The 21,095-nt window shown below is 40.3% G+C and overlaps 1 protein-coding gene across 7 annotated transcripts; it reads right to left on the minus strand.

Moving 5' to 3' along the window:
- Positions 1-866: 866 nt before the first annotated feature.
- On the minus strand, positions 867-20,833 carry slc8a2a (solute carrier family 8 member 2a). 7 transcript variants are annotated; one of them, XM_055514508.1, is made up of 14 exons: positions 20,696-20,833; positions 10,254-10,452; positions 10,042-10,151; positions 8,758-8,895; positions 8,277-8,504; positions 7,921-8,178; positions 7,192-7,626; positions 6,222-6,583; positions 5,411-5,514; positions 4,863-4,880; positions 4,369-4,481; positions 2,978-3,077; positions 2,491-2,757; positions 867-2,306 (listed from the first exon to the last, which is right to left on the minus strand). In XM_055514508.1, exons 2-14 carry the CDS (start codon positions 10,381-10,383, stop codon positions 1,930-1,932), a joined length of 2,640 nt encoding a protein of 879 aa, XP_055370483.1. In that variant the 5' UTR covers positions 10,384-10,452; positions 20,696-20,833; the 3' UTR covers positions 867-1,929. The 7 variants fall into 7 exon arrangements, with proteins under 7 accessions (XP_055370483.1, XP_055370482.1, XP_055370484.1 ...); XM_055514507.1 differs by having other exon boundaries at positions 10,042-10,452; XM_055514509.1 differs by lacking the exon at positions 8,277-8,504 and having other exon boundaries at positions 10,042-10,452.
- Positions 20,834-21,095: the final 262 nt, after the last annotated feature.

Raw genomic sequence — 21,095 nt, forward strand, 5'->3', positions numbered from 1 at the left:
GGTAAATAAATAAATACATGAAACGATATTTTTTACTTGATCCCGCTTGCTCTAAAAATCTATACTGCTCTATGTGAAAAAAACACATTCCATTGTTTCTTATTCCTTGTCCAATGTTTTCCATTTCCTGATTATTTCGATTGTACCATTGAGCCCTTTATGTCCAAATTTCATACGGTCATTTTTATTCTACTTCCACTGCACTCTATCAATACTTCAACCTTCCTTTGTATAATGGAACCTTCACTTTTTATCCCATATTCTTGCCATTTTCCATCAAGCTTTAATCTAATTATGCTTTTGATTTCTGCTATACTGATTCAAATCTGCTTTTTTTCTTTCCTGCTGCTTTCTTTGCATGATTATTAACAATTAAATTTCCTTTCATCCCTGTATGTGCTGGACGTTATGTCCTGTAAACTGGACTATTTTTTTATTCTCTACAGGACATTTAATATCTCAATTACGACATCTTGCCCCAATTCTCATTCCGTTTTAAATGTCCATAAAGAAACTACTTGAATCTGAGTCTCTCAGGTTTAACTTCATCTAATATAGTGCAAATAAATTTGACATTAATCCTCCTGTGTAAAATCACAGCAATGTGCCCTTATCAAGTATATTAAGAAAATGATTTTGTATCTTATAATGTACAGTTCTTGTCCAGTACAACCACGACAAAGCATTAGATACAGTCATTACCTCATCCTGCCTAAATGACCTAATACTGCAGTAATTTATGCCATGTTACAGTACCTGCTTGGCAGATTTTACTCTGTTGCTACTGTATGTTACTTAATGAAGTGGTGACACTAGTGATGTGTTTTAGGCTTATAAAAGTGAATATCATACTCCAAACCTTTCTTCAAAGTGCCTTGTTTTTATTTTAACAATGCTAAAGCTGATGGAACACATCATTTAAAAGAACAATACTGTATTACAATCCTCAAGTCAGTGTGCCCCAAACCACATAAAATCCCTCGATACCATGTCATAGTAATTAAAAAATGTTGCCTTCTGCAGTAATGCAGCATAACTAAACAACCCATGTGGGCGGTGGATTCAATGCAGAAACACTCAGTTGATATATCAGTGTGATGTGATTAAATAAAAATTACATTATATTCTTGTGATACAGTTTAAAAAATTAATGACAGACAATCAAAAACAGGTAAGACTTTAGAGGTGAATCAGTCATTTGAAACAGTGACAATAAATCACAAAGGTACTTTTTCACTGATCAGAAAATTAATCACATTTATTTTACATAAAACCTTTCGGTGATAGCTCTATACATAGAGTGCGTTTCTGATCATTACTATTATTAATGTTTAACAAGATTATAATTAGCAAGTGCAGTAAAACTTACTGTATGTAAAACCTAATTCAGAGAAAAGAAAAAAATTGTAGTGAATGTTATTTTACATCAACTTGTCTCTCCAACTATTTTTTCACCATGTTAACAATTCAACTTTCAGTCAAGTCTTAACTAATTGAAGAGGAAGTGTTTAACTGTGAACAGCTATGTTTGATTTGATTGCTTGAATATACAGTAAGTCAAATCCAGGCTTAATAAACATGAGGAAAACAAGGTCCAACTTGAGATACAGGAATTGAGCTATCAGGCATCAAGCCAGTGTTAGGAATCACCCAGTGACCTAAAAACAATCACAGCCTGATATTAGGTCCACTTAAGTGGACTGAATACTGTCACAATGAAGTGCTGTCACAATACTTTCCAACTAGTACTGTTCTGTACTGGATGTGATAAACAGATTTGCATCCGAATACGGTTTCTTTAACAATGGCAGCAGTTTTCAAGTTTCAGTGTGAATTACTAGTTACCGTAACACTATATGTACAGTACTGTCTGTGTCCTGATGATGTGTTGCTGAGTGTACCGTCCTCATTTACCCTAGCTGTGCTCCCTCAGAAGCCTTGTATATGGCAATAGGCTTCCAAGCTGGAGAAGAGGATGTACAGGAACCATAGTCCAAAGAAAAGCAGTGAAGTAAGGACTCTAGGAACTCGTGGGCCTCCTAGTTCACCACCTATGGACGGTCTCCGACGTAGCATCAACACTCCCATACTGAAGAAGCCGAAAATTGTGAAGAGTGTGACAGAAAAGGCTAACGAGCCAGGATCCACGCGAAAAGCTTTACCTTTGACTTCCCAATATATGGCAGCCACGGACCAGGCCACCCCTATGCCCAAAAACACATTAACAGCATTGCTTCCTGTCACATTTCCCACAGATGCATCGGCATACTGGTCCTGAGTTGCAGCTACTTTGCTGGCAAAGGTATCTGGAAAGAAAAGAAGACTGTAAATTCTCAGTGCTTATTAGGGATATAGCACTTATTGGCTCTAGCCTTGCATTTGGTGAATATACCGTTACATATTACTGTAGCATAAAGTAGGTAAAGTTTACAATAAGTGAACTTGACATTTAGTTTGTCTGCTCTTTCATTTGCTTATTCAATCTTTTACCTGGTAGAGAAGTCCCCAGTGCGACAAAGACCACTGCCGTGACAGAGTCTCTTAGGCCTACAGTGCAGCCAAAATGTGATGCTAAGTCTCCAATAATGGCTGTTAAGACACCAATGACACTGATTGACACTATGAAGCATGCCCAGCCGTTCCAATACCCAGTGGGTGGGACACAAGCAAACAGAATCTTCCAAAAAATGCACAATAGGTGCATAAAATAGTCAAAGCAGTTGGGCGTTCGCTGCTCCTGTCCCTCATCGCCATCACCTGTTTAACAACAAAAAATTTGAGAGGCCAGGGAAATGTCACTATCACCAAATGATGCAGTCACATATATGTACAGATAATCAGGGACCATTGTACAGTGCAAAATTAGACCTTATACAAGAACAGAAGCCACATCTAATGAATGATTTTGTAAAAAGTCTAATATAGTACATAAGATAAAAAGATACATACAGACATACACTGAAAGACATACACTGACCTGCACTGACTGTGACTGCATCAATGAACTGCTCTCTCCATGAGTGAGAACCGATTAACGCAGCCAGATCTGTGTCCTTCAGGAGTTTGTCCACAGTTTTCTGTTAGAGCACATTAAATAGGCCAGTGAGACGGAAAAAGTAAATATATATCATATCAAATAATAAAAATTATATATGAATTTTGCAGATTATGCATAGTCCTAGTATGGAAAGTATAAATAGGGCACATATTGTCCGTCTACCCACAAACCTACTGGTTTCTCTAAGTAAGTGAGCTACAGATGGCTCATTGTCCACACTGATAGACACACGAACAAAAACACACACGTCAATGCATCTGCAAAGAAGAATGCATGACACTACAACACATCAAAATAGGTTGTAAATAAAGAGTAAGTGAGAATATGCAGTATATAGTTTTTGAATATTTTTCAGTATTCTGAATGTACTGAACAATATTTCATGAGAAAGTCTAATTTAATCAGTTCCATCAGATCAACAAGAGCTGTACCTGGTCAAGTACTCCATTGGGAGTCTGGTGTGAGAAAGGGCACCAGGTGGTTAATGAAAAAACACCTCTTTACAATGCAACAATTTAACGTATACATAGAAAAGACCCTTAGCTTGATACGTACTAATAAAATTGCCTAGAAAAGCACACAGAAAAGAATGACCCTGCTTTCAAATAATCACATTTTGCTGTTTTTGTTTGATCCAGATGTATTTACGTCAGATGAAAATCAGAACACAATCTCTGAATGGTAAAAACCACAACTAACTCAATAAGATGCAGCTTATCTCCATCTACACAATGTCATATTAGACCTGTGATTTGCTGTGGTCAACCTGATTAGCTCATCAGGAAAACAGATTTTCTGGAGCATTTCAGCCCTTGGTAGCGCAGCCAAGATATTTGGTAAAGCATTGCTTGAAAACAGATAGAAAAGCCATTAGGGCGACCAACAGGCCTACGGCATCTGTAGAGCAGCTGCAGGAACTTCAAGTCAGGATGTTCAAGTCACTGTGTGCATGTGATGACAATATCAAAAACTCCCCACAAATGTGGCATGAATGGAGCGTGTTGAAAGGCAAAAGCCACTTAAACTTAACTACTTGGTCTCAACACCGTATGGCGCATCTGCTAGAAATTCAATACAACTTACCATCCACATAACACAATTTCTATAGTAAAGCAGGCCTCTACCATAAGGTCTATGGAATAAATGTTTTCCTTCCAACTTGACAATAAGTCGATGCACACAGCAAAAAGAACTCCAAAAAACACTGAATGTCCTTGGCCTCTTTACACGTACTATACCCTGTTGATTTTAAGAGGTGATCTATTTCTACAAAGTAAGTGTGTTATTCCTTCCATCGGCCACTCACACACCTTGAACTCACAGGACTCTTCTATGATGACCTCTAGTCTACTGTGCTCCCCTAAACTGGGTTTACCCAGCTCAGAGATCCTCCGGGCTTCTTCTTCCTCAGGAGTGGGGCTTCCTGTTAGGCAGCAGAGGTAGAACATTAGTAGTAGTTCTAGTTTCATTTACAATATCCCCCCACACACGCAAACACCCTTGTACTTGAGTCGAAGTGAGGACCTCCATTGCCATAATGCCTTCCCTAGCCCCTAACCCTAACCATCACAACTAAAGGCAGACGTCTAACGCTTGCTCTAATCTGAACCAAAACTCAATTTAACCTCAGCCCTAAAAACCATATCTTAACCTTCAAACAGGCACTGTTACAAAATGTCCTCACTTTGGTACAAAAATATGTCTTTTGGTTCTCACACCGATGCAAGTACACACAAATTTTGTATCCATTTCTGTTCAGATGCTGCACACTGCACCTAATACCCACATCTTCAAACTAGCTTACCCTGGTTTAGCAGCAGTGCTGTGAAGAGAGACAACAAGTCAACACACACAAAAAAACAACATTTGATATTATGTTGCTTAAACACAGGAGCAAACTGGAAATAAACACTTTGCACTTAGTTTGGCATGCACAGCACAGCCAGAGAGATGGCCTTCATTTTCACTTTCACCTAATGAAGTGAACTCCTGCTAAGTGATTCTTTTGACCTCCACTAACAAGAACATATCCAGTTCCCGCACCATCCTGTTGACACATTGGGTTACAGCAACGGGCAACTAGAGGATCCTAAACTCATAAATGATGGCTGCACCTGTGCTACAACGAAACACACAGCAGTGAATGATGGCATGTAATATGTCATCACTAGGTCTGACACAGGTATCCAACATCCAGACACTTACTCTGCTGCTGTTATTGTTATTTTGGTCTATCTTGGCTACTGTTGTTATTTATATATTATTGTATCACTGATCTAAGTTATTTACATAAGAATGAAATGACACTCACACAGACACTCATGAGGACATTTAAAACACCCACATACTCACCAGACAATCCTCGCTTCAGCCATTTGGGGTCCTCAAGCACAATGAAGAAGTTCTCCTGCTTCTCATATTCTTTTACATTTATAATGCACACTTGTAAGGTCTGACTGCAAATACAAACAAACAAAAACACACCCATGCACATGACAGCACTTGTGTTAGTTACAAAACAAATTTATATTTGCTTACAACACAAAACCTTCACATGTTAAACATTTACTCTACCATTTAAAATCACACTGCTAATTGAAGTGGCCTAAATAATTAATGAGAATGAAACTGTACATTATTCAAGCCTATGAATAATGTCCTAAGCTGTACGACACCAACTCAATGAATTTCCTGAGGTCTCATTTATAAAGAAGAACCCCATTTCCTTATTACCTATGATCTACCAACTGCCATACCTTTTACTGTGCCACATCTATTAATATACAATGTTACATAACAGACCCATTCACTAAAGTGTTCAATTAGTCCATGTCCAAACAGCTTATATCACCTGAAATTTTAATGTGAATGTGTCAGCTTACATGGGGTGACAGGAGAATTGCAGCCCCTGATCAGAGAAGGGACTTGGGTGTCATGACTTGGGTGTCAAGTCAGGTAATACTTTCTAATAGGACCCTCCTCCACCTAAGTGTAGGTGACTTCACTATAAAAATCATTCAGTAATGTTTAAAATAACCGTCAACCCAATCTAAACTTTTTGAGACTTCCTGAGACATTACTTTTAGATTTAGGATTCTTGACTGTCTATTAAAATTACTTTTATGGAAAATAATTTTCTATGGTTTGCCACTCAGCATCCCACCTTGTCTGCTCATTGGTGAATTCCAGCTGCCCTTTGGCCTCCTCATAGTCCACACCAGCCTTGGCACTGCCATCCTCTGTATGGTAAGGCACAGCAACAGTGCCCCTTGAACCCGAGTTCCTCACCACTGTTACCATCAGTGTGCCTGTGCTCTCGCTCACCCGTAGAACTGGCTGACCAAAGGTGAAGAGGCCAGCATGGTCATCATCCAAAATAGTGACTGTAGCCACCATGGGCTCCACTAGTCGACCCTTGGGTGGAGATCCTGTCCCTTCCTGTCCGTTTTCCTCTAATCTCAGGTTCTGAAGATTTACAAAAAAATGCTCGTCCTCCTCAAAGACGTCATCATCCAAGATAACAACCTGGAGAATACAGTGTGATACTGTCAAGATCCCTAATAGATATAGAATGATGCAGTGGCAAAGCCACTTACACTATAAAGTATGTGTATGTGGTCTGTGTATCCATTAGGTACGTTTTTTTGAGGGGTAGAGAGGTGTGAAATTTTAATATTTCACTAAATGTTATTAATTACAGTTGTTGTGGTCACTATGATAGGGATTCAGCTTCATTTGAACAACGTGATGAAGCTATTAAACATTAAGCTATGATGGAGAATGGTGAGTGCTCATGTGAAACTCATCTTTATGGCTATGCTGTGTAAAACTAGTAAAAGCCCAACCAATGTCACAGCTAAAGCGAGGGTGCCAGTACCTGTACAACAGCATCTTCTTTAGGTGCAGTGCCCTAAACACCGTAAAAACTGGACATCTTCTCACCAAAAAGGTGAGGTTTCTGTTTGAAAAATGACTGAGTAATTGCCGTCTCATATATTACTGCTCTCCCCTAATATTGCAATGTTTCTGCTACACTAAGCAGAATATTGAGAAAGTGTAGATAACAGAAAACAAGACTTAAACGTCAGTTCTTAATCAAGTAATACATTTTTGGCATTCTTTTTTCCCCTTACCGTAATCTCTTTGTGTGTCTCCCCTGGCTTAAAAACAAGGGTTCCCTTTGTGAGTTCGTAGTCTGCCCCTGCATTAGCAGAGCCATTTTCTGTACAGTAGTCCACATAGAAAGTGTTATCACCAGTGCCCCCATCAAGAATTACTTTGAGGCTCAGGGAGCCACAATTCTCAGTGCACTGGTACCGGGCATGTTGAAAACAGATGTGTGAGCATGTGGCCTTGTCAGCCTGCTCGCCTCCTAAGCGGCGTGCACGCTCTGCAGCGTGTTTCCTTAGTATGTTGCCAGCGCCGATCAACATGCGTGTTGCCTGCACACGATAGAAGGCACGGCTCTTCTTCCGGTGCATCAGGGCAGAGTAATTAGCCATCTCAATCAGCTGGTCCAGGTCCTTGTCTGGATGTTTTTCTTTCAGATCTTTGAGGATGCAGGCCACCTATCAAAAGAAATGGCTTGTAAACTAGCACACAATACTCAAGAGATGTCATTTTTATCCTATGGTCTTAAAAATGCTCTGTGTTAGGACTACACAGAGCAGAGTTTATGAAATGGTTCAGTTCACAACAGACAAACAACTAGCGGCTTTGTTTGTTGAAAATTTCTTTAGAAAGAAAACTATTCTTTGGGAACTCTACACAGTCTACTGATCAACTTCCTGCTGTCTGCACTCTGCCTTTTAAATTCCTGCAGCAACTATTTTTGTCCCTTTGCATTTAAGCATTGACCTTACCCCATCGTTGTTCTGGTTTGGTTCATTGCCCGTCTGAACAGACACCGCAACACTTGAGCAGTTTTCAGGGCACAGACTGCCATCTGACAACTTTCCATCCATAATCACGTCACCTTCCATTTCCACCACAATGCCGTGCCTCTTGTCAGCGCGGTAACGTTTATGCATGTATTTGTAGAAGAGCAGACGGCGGTCAGCAATCCAAGCCAAGATCACACACACCGGAAAGTAAAGCAGCGTCACTACAGCCTCCCACACCTGAAAGCATGAACATTACACAGTTAACACATTTGAATAATATAACAACATGCACACTTATCTATCAGAAGGTCCAGCCAGACATATGCAGTTATCACCTCTACAATCCCGGGTGAGATGACGGCCAGTATGAGATACAACCAAATGTAGGCGAAAATACTCCAAAATGCGGTAATGAAAAACACACGCAGGTGTTTGATTTTGCGGGACTCTCCATCAGGGATCACCCACACACACAGTCCGATTATCACAAACAAATTGAAGGCAGCGCTGCCCACTATGGTTCCTGGGCCAAGCTCCCCCGCATCAAAGTTGTGCCCACATACCTGTCAAAGTGAAACATTTGACACACATTACTCATTACTTCAAAGAAGCAAACTGAAGATGCCAAAACAAAATAATATAAATATTAATTTTAAATAATAAAATATGAGCTAAGTTATGAAAGTGAATATACCTGTAATTTAATTTAATTTATGCTACTGCTAGCATGGGATTTAAAGCACTAAACTCTTTTAGGTGTATTTTATATTTTACCATAATTGTACTTTACTGTATATTGAGCTGTGTCTTGTGTACCTCAATAACAGAAAGCAGGATTTCAGGTGCTGAGGAGCCCAGGGCCATTAGTGTGAGATTGGACACAGTCTCGTTCCAGATCCTCACTGTAGTCACTGTAGTTTCACCGTTAGGTTTAGTGATGGTCACCTTCTTCTCCTACAAAAATCGGCATTTGAGAAACTGTCAATTATAACATCACCACTGAGTCCATGTACAATATTATAATCAATGGTATATCCATCCATCCATCTATCCATCCATCCATTTTCATTCATATCTGGGGCTGGGTCGCAGGGGCAGCAGTCTAAGTAGAGAGCTCCAGACCTTCCTCTCCCCGTACACTTCCTCCAGCTCTTTGGGTGGGACCCCAAGATGTTCCCAGTCGAGAGACATAGTCCCTCCAGCGTGTCCTGGTTCCTCCCAGAGGCCTTCTACCGGTGGGACATGCCTGGAACACCTCCCCAGGGAGGTGTCCAGGAGGCATCTGAACAGGATGCCTGTTCCACCTCAACTAGCTCCTCTCAATGTGGAGGAGCAGCAACTTTACTCTGAGCTCCTCCTGGGTGACAGGGCTTCTCACCCTATCTCTAAGGGTGCGCCCGCCCACCCACCCTGCGGAGCTTGTATCCGCGATCTTGTCCGTTTGGTCATGACCCAAAGTTGCCTTTCGGCTCAGTCCCCTTAGACTCATGGCTGTATTACAGCAAAAAGGGTCTCAATATTTATGACCATGTCATATTTCAGTTTTTCTTTTTTAATAAACAAAGGTAACTCCCTTTGGCTTTATCCCATCAGGGGTTGCCACAGCTTTGATGAGTTTGCATGAGTGATTGGGAAAGTTTTTACGCCAGTTGGCCTTTCTGACCGACCCCTCTGAGGGGATTAAACCCACGACCTGGGCGACAGGAGCACAACACGCTAACCAATGCGCCATGGCCAGGGCCAATTTTTCATTTTTAAAGAAGAACAATAGGGGGTGCTGTGGGATGTGTACATTAATGAGAAAAAAATAAACTTAAATGATAGAAAATCTGCAAAGATGTCAACAATTCTGTGTTTTTTGCCAACAATTCTGTGTTTTTCTGTCAATATGGGATGCTATCGGTTGTGTATATTAATGAGGAAAAAATGAACTAAAATGATTTTAGCAAATCGAAGCAACATAAGAATAAAAAACTTAAGGGGGTCTGAATACTTTCTGTACCCACTGTATGTAGATAATATTGAACAGTTTTGTCTGTTTACAAACAGTTTAATGCAACTATGTGATTAATGCAATCAACGTATCCTGTGAAAAAATACCTGCGAGGTGATGACTTCTATGGACGCCATGAAGCGGTCTGCAATGATGGATACACCAAGGAACAAGTACATGAGGCCGAGGAAGTAGACAATAGCCCTTGCTGCCTGCTCTGCCAGTGGAGGGTTGAGTGGTAGCCAAACAGGGAGTAAGATACCAGGTTTACACACCACAGTATCAAAACATTTCCGCTTGGCAGAGCCCGTTGCGTTACCAGTGGACTGAGGCAGCTCTGGATCAAAATCTCGCTCCACAACCTGAGGTCTAAAGGATGTGCAGGGGCTGAATAGGAGGATGAGGAAGAGGAGAAGGAGTGGATAAAGGTAAACGTGAAGCGGTCCCATGATATTCCTGAGGATTGAGTCCTGGGGGGTGGGGGTTCACTGGGAGAGTTGCTGGGTCAGGAGACTCTCCTAGAAAAGAGAAAGTAAAATGCCTTATTTAAACAAAAAGAAATAAGGGTGGTCAGTAAACGGGAAATCAGGTGTATTAGTAGCTATTCAGAGAACAAATACAAAATATGTTTGTAAGTACAACTGAGAACATATTCATTTTTCATATTCATTCACTGGAATGTTTTTTTTAAATTAATATTTTTTAAAGTCAGCAGCATCAGAGTGTCATCAATATATTTTATTCGTTTTAAGACTTTTAAAAGTCATATTCAAGGCCTAAATTCCAGACATTGAATTTTACATTTTAAAAGTGATTGGAAAATGGTTGGAGGTACTTTCTGAACTACTTTGGAATTATTATGAAAAACATTTTAACTAGGACCCTGTGACCACAGTAGACAATAAATCACAAGATAATTGTGCTCATCCTTGAAAAACTGTTAAAAACAATTCAACAATACATATACCTAACACTAAATGTGATTAGCCGTTTTTAACATCCACACAACAACATTTTATTCTCTAAGTCCATTTACTTCCATAGTGTGGCCATCATTGTATTGCGATGCAATCAGCATAATGTTAATAAAGACAGTGGTGATGAATGGTAACAGATACCAAAACAAGGTTGCCTATGCTCGTTGTTCCCTACTGATCACTGAACCCTGAAATGACACAGCTTTAATGACTAGAATGGGTGATTGGAATTGTATGCTTAGAAGAAGTTCCAAATATCTTGAATGTGAAGAAAACTTACCCAAAATCGGAACTGGACTGGACTTGATTTTATGCCGTGTTACACTATATTACTTGTCATTAGCACTATTGCAAAATATTCATATATAATATATACAATATAATATAATACATTTTTAAAAGTAAGACTATATAATAATTAATAGCCATTGTTTAAGCTGGAGATCCTAACAACATCAGAGCAGACATGTTCCACCATGTAACATGCAGTGTATAGGGTGTGGACATGTGAGGATGTATGTTGTTACAACAACAGGATGACAAAAAGCTTTCAGTTACTAGTTCATCCTGGGCTCACTGTCTCCACCCAACTGCACAGGTGAGACTGCACTATTTGTGCACCATGAGTTGAAACGGATACTGTGGTGCTGCATCTTTGATGCAGTCTGAGACCTGCCAGCTCATTATGGAGTTGTGATTCAGAAGCACAGTCCAGAGGGCCCGCCGCATCACATTTCACTTTCCAAGGCCTGCTATGGTTACCACGACCTCAGACAGAGGGCCACCTTACACCAATGGGTGCTGAGGTAGGGGGGAAAGGGGAAGGAGGTAAACCAAAAATAACTTTTTTTGTATTTGGAAGACAAAACAGAATTCCTTGGCACAACACAGCAAGTTAATTTAATACTTGGAAAATACATTTTATAGCAAAACACCTTTTTACACAATTGTAAAACAACACAATAATATATACAGTAGTAGGCAATGTGCATAACACTTCAGCTATGCAAAAAACTATTTAACAACAACAACATGGAAGCTCCACACATCATGGGAGCTAAGGGGAACAAACATGTCATGTTATGAGCAGGGCCCAGAAAGGAATTTGGAGAAACTAATGGAGGCTAACATCAGGTACTGGTAGACAGAGCAGTGCATGAGACTGTAAGAATAAAAAGACTACATGAATAGAAGGATGGAACTAAGCTAAACAAGACTCTAACCATAAAATTCCACTGGATCCAGCTGTGGTACAATTTAGTGTCTAGTGGCACTTTAGTCAGTGACTGTGCTTCCAGTGCATATGTTACAGAAAACATTCTAGGCTTAGGTTTTTGAGCAAAGGAACTCAGCAACGTCCCAGAAGTGGCCAGCTATTACTCAATGGGGCAGTGAAAATCAATCTGTGTGTCCAACTTTAAAAGGGCAAGCAATGCATTGTCCATACTGCTGTTCTGCCTGATTGTTCACAGCCAGACTTGCAACACATAGTGTGTAAAGAATGGAGCAAACATCAGCCACCTCCTCTGAATAAATAAAAACAAACTGCATGCCAAGAATAACTGAAGCATCGGTTCACTGAGCCATACAACATAGAGCAACGTTATGAACAATACTGAATCTTTCAATAAAGCTTTCTTTAATTGTTGGTTACTGTATTTAGAGTTAAATTATTGATGCAGTTAATTAAGAAAACTCTAAGACATTGTTTTCCTAATTTGGTCATTGGTCTGTGGAGGTGTCCTGATATCAATAAATAATTAAATATAGTCTCCTTGACCAAGTCTTGTACAGGGACAGTAAGCTGGGTAACAGCTCGTTTGCCTTACTGTCACTGACAGGGACAGTACCTGTCAGCACTATCGATAAGTAATTGCCTGGGCTTAGTTTCTTATATGGCCTAATTGTCGAACTCAGGACTGGTAAGAAGCCATAGTTAGACGGACTTTAGTTGTCTTAGGCAATATCTGATCAAAAGCATGTCATGTTAAAAACATGACAGATACATTTCTCCTTCTTTAGTTAATACCATACAACATTTTACATGTTTAAACGTTTAAAGGTTTGCTGCACATCTATCCATCAGGTATTTTGATTGCTTCATAAGGGCCATGGGTTGTTGGAGCTAATCGCACCTATCTCTGGGTAAGGGGCAGGGTACACGCTTAACAGATTGCCACATGTTCCAAAAGTGGAAATGCCCCCCCCAATGAGAGCCCCTAAAATGTAGGAAAAGTAAAAAAACATTCTAGTGACAATGTTCCCTGAAATAACTTAGTGTCTAGACCCAACCAACAGTCTTCTGGCTAATTGTAAGCAAGTATTTTAGAAAAACAAAATGTGTGAAAGCCTTTTTTCATACCTGCGCAGCACTGGACAAAGCATCCATTACAGCACAATAACATCTGATATTCAGATAACACACAAATCAAGGCAGTTAGAAAGTCTCTGTTAGACAGTCTCTCTGTTTGCAGTTCAAGTAAAGAAAGGAAAGGGATCCATCCCTTTAATAAGTAAAGCATGGGTCTTGTCATCACAGTGTAAGATAATCCACCAAGCCACACACACACACACACACACACACACACACACACACACACACACACACACACACACACACACACACACACACACACACACACACACACACACACACACACACACACACACACACACACACCACTGAATGCGGGGACGATTTTGACATGACTAGATTTACATTTTAGACTTTTAATTTTATTCCTAAAGCAGAACAAATATCTATGAAAGAATAAAATGTAATTAATGATTTCTTTTGTTCATCATTTTATTATTGTTTAAAGTCATACTGCAGTTAAATAGGACTTCCAGAGCACAATTTCTGCAAATGTTTAGTGTTTTGACTATGTCTCACATATTAGTCACACCAGAATCCCAGTCTGTCAGAAAGACACAGAACTATTCGGGGGCTCTTTGCATCACACCTTCGTTGTGTGTGCACTGATCTCCCCAGCTGGTTTTTGGTTGATGTGCACGATCAACATCCATCTTTTTGATTTGCTTTGCCCATTATTTTTATTTTCTTTATTATTTCAATAAATCACACAAAAGGACAACTCTCTCATCTGCTTCTTTATGGAAAATTTCCACCACATGGGCAACTGGTCATTCCTTCCATGGTCTAAGGTGAGGGTGATATGAAGGACTAAATGACATCACATCTTTATACTGTAGTAGTGAAAGCAAGTGTAAAAACAAGTACAGTAGGTACAGTAAGTAAGTAACTTTAACCATTTAACAACCACTGATGCTAGAAACTACCACTTATCTGCTGAAATATATGTCATAATTAATTAGAGCAACTCAAACAGAACCCCAAAGAATATCACCCAGTCCTTCAATATGCAGTGGAGGAAAGACAAGCCATGACGCGCAAGGTCTCTGTCCCCCTAGGGTCAAAATTACCATCAATCTGGACATCAGCAGTGAAAGCTCAGCTGAGAATGAAGCTTAACTTACAGCACGTCGGCAGGCTGCCAGATTGTTCAGCTCATCAAGTTTGGTGATCTGCTTTCACAAAACACAGTCCTGCATCATTTCTGTGGCTCGTTTAGGAACAATCTGGTTAATTTCTGTCTCCAAAATGTAGTAAGGAAAATTACCATACTGAGCATGTTTAAAATAAAAATTGAGTATTATGAGAATACGGATTCGAAAAATATTGATCTGCTAACGGGTCAGAAACGTTTTTAAAGGTGTTAAAAAGAAGAGTGGGTTAGTTAGTGACAATAATAAGTTACTGTAATCAGTGATATCTACTTCATGCATTAGAAAATTGTTTCACTCTTCTTTCCCAATCAATACTGAAAACATTTTCCAATCATTTCGGTGAGCTGTCCAGATAATTTTTCCTAATAATGAGGAAGGAACAGGTGTTTCTGAATTGTCCCATTCTCCCCAGAACAGATAAAATAATAATTCCCATACTCAAGTTCCTCACACCAATATCGGTGTCACTGCTGCCAATTTCTTTTGTATGAAAGTACAGATTCTACTGGTGACAGGAACGTGTGTTACGAATCATTAGTTTTGGGCTTCATGTAAACAAAGCAGCAGTCAAGACTAGCTTCAGGATGCCAAGGACAAACCAGAAAAAACAGCTATCAGAGAACGGTCAAACAAGCACCGAGTAAGTGATATATTTGACCGTTTAATGTTTTAGCCTGCTCCGTAAAGTTTGAGTAAAGTTACAAGCTGCTGCTTAGTTTTGGTATGCTGGGAGTAGCATTAGCTTATGTTGCTAACATTACCACGTATCATCACAGACTTTTGGAAGAGACAACTGTCTTGTTTTTCCATCTACTAACAGCAGATGAAGAATGTAATTACTTTTTAGCGGTGAAGTATTGCTTTAAATATACACATGATGGTGTTTGTTTGCATTCATTAAGCATCTAATGTGTTAAACCACAAACTGTTGACTTTTAATAACCTGAGAAGTAAAATGTTACAGAGAACCTAGAGCCTAAAAATAAGAGGACAGGGTTACAGAGTAGTGATCAATTATGTAGTGAACGCGCTACGACCCTTCAGCATTGTAGAATATCTATAGCTTAAGTCTGAGTGGTAATTACCACACAGTAGTCTTTCTCGCAGTGTCGTGCTTGTCTAGTGATTGGTTCTAAAAATCACAAATTAATAATTGTGTAAATAACTGTGTTATTTAGTTCATTGTAAAAATCTATGTTTTTTTCCATTTATACAACTAATGTAAAATTCATGGGGTGAGATTGCTATCTTTAATGAAGAGTGTAGTTTTTTAATTCGAGAGCGCACTAGAACGATTTAATGTTCATATTTTGTCATGATTGCTCTCAAAACTCTTCCTTCGCTTTAAAAATGCGCTCAGATTTGGTCTGCTCGAGTTCAAATCTGTATTTGCTCTCTCGGTTTTCCCATACTCCCATACGTTTCTGCTGCTTTCTCTCAAAACCTCACGCTTGCTTCAAACGACGTGATAAGCCAAATCAAAATCACCAGCCAATAGGAGGCCAGGACTGCTGACTAATGACTGAATTATCGCTTGCATGCGGAAGAGAAGCAAAGTGATCAGACCCCCCGGTATAAAACAATGTAAGAACACAGAACACAAATTCAAGCCCCCCAAAAATCAAGACAACAGAAAGTGGACTACTAATACATAGTACAATGCAATCACGCGTTGGTGACCTGTTTTTTGTGTAATTTAATTTTAACTTGGTACAGAGAAAATAAATTAATTAATCTGACAGAGAAGTGGAACTACATTATAATATCCATCCATTTTCTAAGCTGCTTAGAATTCGGGGTCAGAGGGGTGACGGGGGTATGCTGGAGCATAACCCAGCTGGCTATGGGCGAGAGTCCATTGCAGGGCAACACAGAGACAGACAACCATTCACACACACACTCACACCTACGGGCAATGGAGAGAGTCCAATCAACCTAATGCACGTCTTTGGACTGTGGGAGGAAGCCGGGGAACCCAGAGAGAACCCACGCAAGCACGGGGAGAACGTGCAAACTCCACACAGAAAGGCACCAGGGCCGCCTCCGGGAATCGAACCCAGAACCTTCTTGCTGTGAGGCGACAGTGCTACAGTATCACCTCTTTCTGTGGCTAGTGTGGGGAATCGAATGAAACATTTCTTTGACGCCTGTCTGGAGAATCAAAAAATATTTTAATTTATATTAATAATTAATTAATATTAATTTCAAGAAATATGTCGGATTTTCCATTTAACTCCTAACATCACTAATCTCCCCTTTTACCTTTCACACTCATTGAAATACTACATTGGTTTCCTCCAGTGTAATAAACGGGCGCTGCGCCAGGCTCCGTGCTCCAATTAAGTTACACAGTTTTGCTAAACAGGTTTAAACATAATCAAATTTGATTTATTAACATTATTAACATCACTATGCTCTTGATTAAAGCTAGCAATCTCACTCCATACTACAATGTTTAATAAAAACTTGATTATTTATTAAATCTGAATAAAATTAAATAAAATATATATATATACGTTATAAAAACTTGTGCATAATTTTTAAAAATAAAAATGTTTAATGTTAGCTTTTCCGTTCACGGTGTATGAAGTCTACAGATAACAGCCTGAGATAGGTGTCCTTTATCTTTCCTAATCAGTCTGATTGAGAGGGAAGTAATTTTTTGTTACTGTCATCTCTTTTTTTCTTCATTTAGCCTATCCTAGATATGTGTGATGTCGCTGTGCTGGTGGACAGGTTAAGATTGTGCGGTAGGGTGTGTGTGTGTCAGCTCAGGTGTAGAGTGTCCCACTACAAGGTTAGTAAAGCTGTAGCTTAACATCTTTCACCCAAAGGGTGAAGCAGACGTTGGTGCATGAATGCCACTTGTGAAGCCAGGGTGATGTGAGGAGCTCGGCCACTACACCCAGCCAAACGAGTGGAAGGAAGATACCCAGTATCGCCGGACTGATCACTGATGACAGCAATGCAGAGTACAGAGGACTTACTCAGGACTTTGTGAACTGGTGTCCGCGGAACTACTGTACCTCTTGATCAATGCAGAGAAAACTAAGGAGATGGTGGTGGACTTTTGCCGAAGGCAGGCTGCTGTCATTCCACCGATGCACATGCAGGGAATGGACATTGAGAGAGTGGACTCTTTAAATACCTAGGTGTGTATCTAAACAATAAACTGGATGCACTGTACAGGAAGTGTCAGAGCAGACTTTACCTCTTCACTCCGTGAGGTGAGTCTTTTGGAGTGAGGGGGCCACTCCTGAAGACCTTCTATGACCCTGTGGTGGCATCAGCCATCGTGTACGTGTGATCTGCTGGAGCAGCAGCATCACAGTGAGGGACAGGAAGAGACAGACACAGGGTCATCAAGAAGTCCAGCTCCGTCCTGGGCTGTGCTCTGGACACGCTGCAGGAGGTGGGTGAGAGAAGGGTCCTGGCTAAACTCACATTCATCCTGTACCAGGACTCTCACCCACTGGAGGTCTCACTGTCTGCTCTGGAGAGCAGCTTCAGTGACAGACTAATCCAACCTCGCTGTGCGATACTGTGAGATTGTTATTGATATGTCTGATATTTACACAATGTGCAACAACTTTTCTGTGCAACAGTTGTGCAAACCGGTACAAGACTTACATTTAAACACTGTGCAATAACCCTTCCAATGACCTCATACTCACTCTACTGCTGTACTGTACTGCGCTGTACTGTGCCAACGAAAACTGTCTTTAACTGTCTTTGATTCGGTCACTGTATAGTCTGCTCTGTACTTTGCTGTTGTGTAAAGCAATTTCCCCACTGTGGGACTATTAAAGGTTTTATTATCTAATCTTATTCAAGAGAACCTGTACAGAGTGAGGCTGCATGGGGCTGAAGACAAGGTAGACAGAAAGGAGCCATTAGACAAGGGACTGACAGCCAGCAGACAGCAACTTCTGAGGTTTCCATTACCTGAGACAGCCTGCCAGCCACTGGTGGACTGGTCACATTAGAAGGAACAGCATTCTCAACTTCAGTATGAACCTAGACAGGGCCAGTTGTTATGCAATACTCAAGATACGGTCACAAACTATAAGAAAAAGACAGAACACTGATGGTTGTAAGAAGGGATGTCAGATCATGATGTACACAGTGGTCAAAAGAGTATTCAGATCTACTACTTAATAAAAGTTACACAACATAGCTAGTTTCCTTAAGTGTTTTTCAACTTAAGGGTCAGACCCCAATCATTGATAAGTTGCAAATTATATTAAAACTCATGTGCCACTGATTATAATAGTATATATTGTTCTTTCTAGCATTTGGTGCTTCCTTATGTTGCAAAGTCCTATTTAATGATTTGTGGTCTCATCAGAGCAGAGAATCTCTTTTGTCATCTCATAGTCTGTTAAGCCATGTGCAGAGAGGATTAAGACAGGCTGGGCTTCTGTTCAACCCCTAACACTGATGTACAGTGCACGCTATAACAATGTCAAATAGTAAGTATTGCCCACTGAATAGCTTGTGCCTGGTCCTTTTGTCTCCTCACTGACATACTGTACCTTGGTTGTGTGCATGAGCTGATAATACGCATATCAAAGTCATTAACATTAATCTGTTCAAGTTACTTATGATTTCAATTGTTTTGTTTTTGTTGTAGCACCAGTTCTCAAATAACAAAACATATTCCTATAACTATATAGAATTATACTGAAATCTTAACAGACCCAATTTGAACAAGTACTAGCCAACAGTGAAAAGGAAAAACTCCCCTTAACAAAACCTCCTGTAGAACCAGGCTCAGGTTGGGTGGCCATCTGCCTTAACCAGGGTGTGACTAATCTTTAATAATTGAACTTTAACTTTAACGTTTCCGGTGCGGTTCTGAATAGGTAACATCACATGGTGAAGCAAACGGAAAGAAACAATATTGCAGTAGAGAAAAATCCAAAAATCATTGACTAATTTTTCCTGTAGCGCAGCCTTGTTTTCTTCAGCACGACCGCATGACTACAGAGTAACAATCTAACAAAATGTGCAGAGGCAGCCAGCAGGCCTGTACATACAATGGACTAGTCAATGAAAACAAAACCTACCCCCACAGGCTCCAGCTCTCACACACATTCTCAAACAGAGAGATAGTGGAATATAAATACTAATCACTCCAACATGAATGCTGCTGTAAAGAATCAGTGATGGCATACTTTACAAACTCTACAAGACAGTATAATGATGAATGCTGTTACTGACAGAGACCAATATCTGTAGCAGGAATCTCGGGCATACAAAGAATTGTATACTATATTGTAGTAGCATTATCATACTGTAACACGATGAGACACAGTAGCATAGGTCACACAGAGTAATGGAGGTCCATCTATAGGTGTTGATATTCCCAGATCAAGTATGTTTCAATGTCATGTTTGATCAACGTACACTTTATATGTCTGATTGTAGGGGACGCGTGAAAGTAATGTGAGGCACATTTTTACTGCGGCACCTGCAGCTGGTGCACATACTAGTGCCTGCAACAAGGCTGCAGCGTTGGTTTACTTCAGCCATCACATACCTGGGGAGGAGGTTGTATTTCAAGTGTCAGTGAGGCTGAATGGTTAACTGCTTAGATTTAGCTTCTGAACCCTAACACATACTGTATTATCACTCCTTTTTTAAAAGTTACCAAAAATGGGGTAGTCCTACAATAAGATAAAAGCAGTGCAGCTGGGACATTGGATGGAAATGATTACACACATTTGATATGAATAATCCCTACAGAACACACGTATTTACAGTCAGCGCCTCCTGTCTCAAACATCAGCAAAACAATCTGAGAAAAGCGTTATGTGTTTTATGTAGTTCATATTAAGCTCTTAAATGCCGCTTTGAAAAAGTGTCAGGGTCAGTTTTCACAACACAATCAACGTTGCCAGAAGCTTCAAACAAACATCTCTGCCTACGCCTCCTAGACTCCAAAGTCACCTGCTTAAGTGTCTGCATTTAACCAGGAGACACGGGCTGGAATGGGCAGTCAAACACATGTGGCGCAGCTGCAGGACGACTGATGCGCTGTTGTTGTTTTCTGTATTCAAATATTATCAATATTGCTACACGTTAAAAGTTATTCCCTCGAAGACGCGTTGTCTTGTCGTTCAAGTCATCACAATAAACAGCAAAATAACTGGTGCCTGTTGATCAAGACTACAAATGGGTGACGCTGCAGCATCTTTTCAAAGCCACAGTTTATGCGCCGCGGTACCTGTTCGTCCCTTCCGTCGTCTCTTACCTTGGTCTTTATAGCACACGTCCACCACAGGCTGGCATTGCTTCTTGAAGCTGCGAACACACGCCGGGTAAAACTATCCCCGTCTGGACGCACAGCTTCACCTCACGGAGTGAACTTCCCCGGTAAATTACATTGCCGTTAACTGACAGTGGTGTTGCTGCGAGCCCACGCGGCGGGCGGGCATCGTGCTGCCTTCAGGCTCCTCTCCGATTTTCTAACGTACAAGTATGCAAATCGATTGAAGGGACTGCATTTTTAGATTATAAATTAAATATAATTTAGGTTAAACATTACAAAACCTCATGTGAGGTGAAGCATCAAACAGCAAGTGTTTCAAAGGGCAACAACATAAGGACAAATCTCCGGGAATCCGTGCATCTTTTCCGGATTATTTTCGAGC

The sequence above is a fragment of the Betta splendens genome, chromosome 14 (genome assembly GCF_900634795.4).
Source record: "Betta splendens chromosome 14, fBetSpl5.4, whole genome shotgun sequence".
Lineage (NCBI taxonomy): Eukaryota > Metazoa > Chordata > Actinopteri > Anabantiformes > Osphronemidae > Betta > Betta splendens.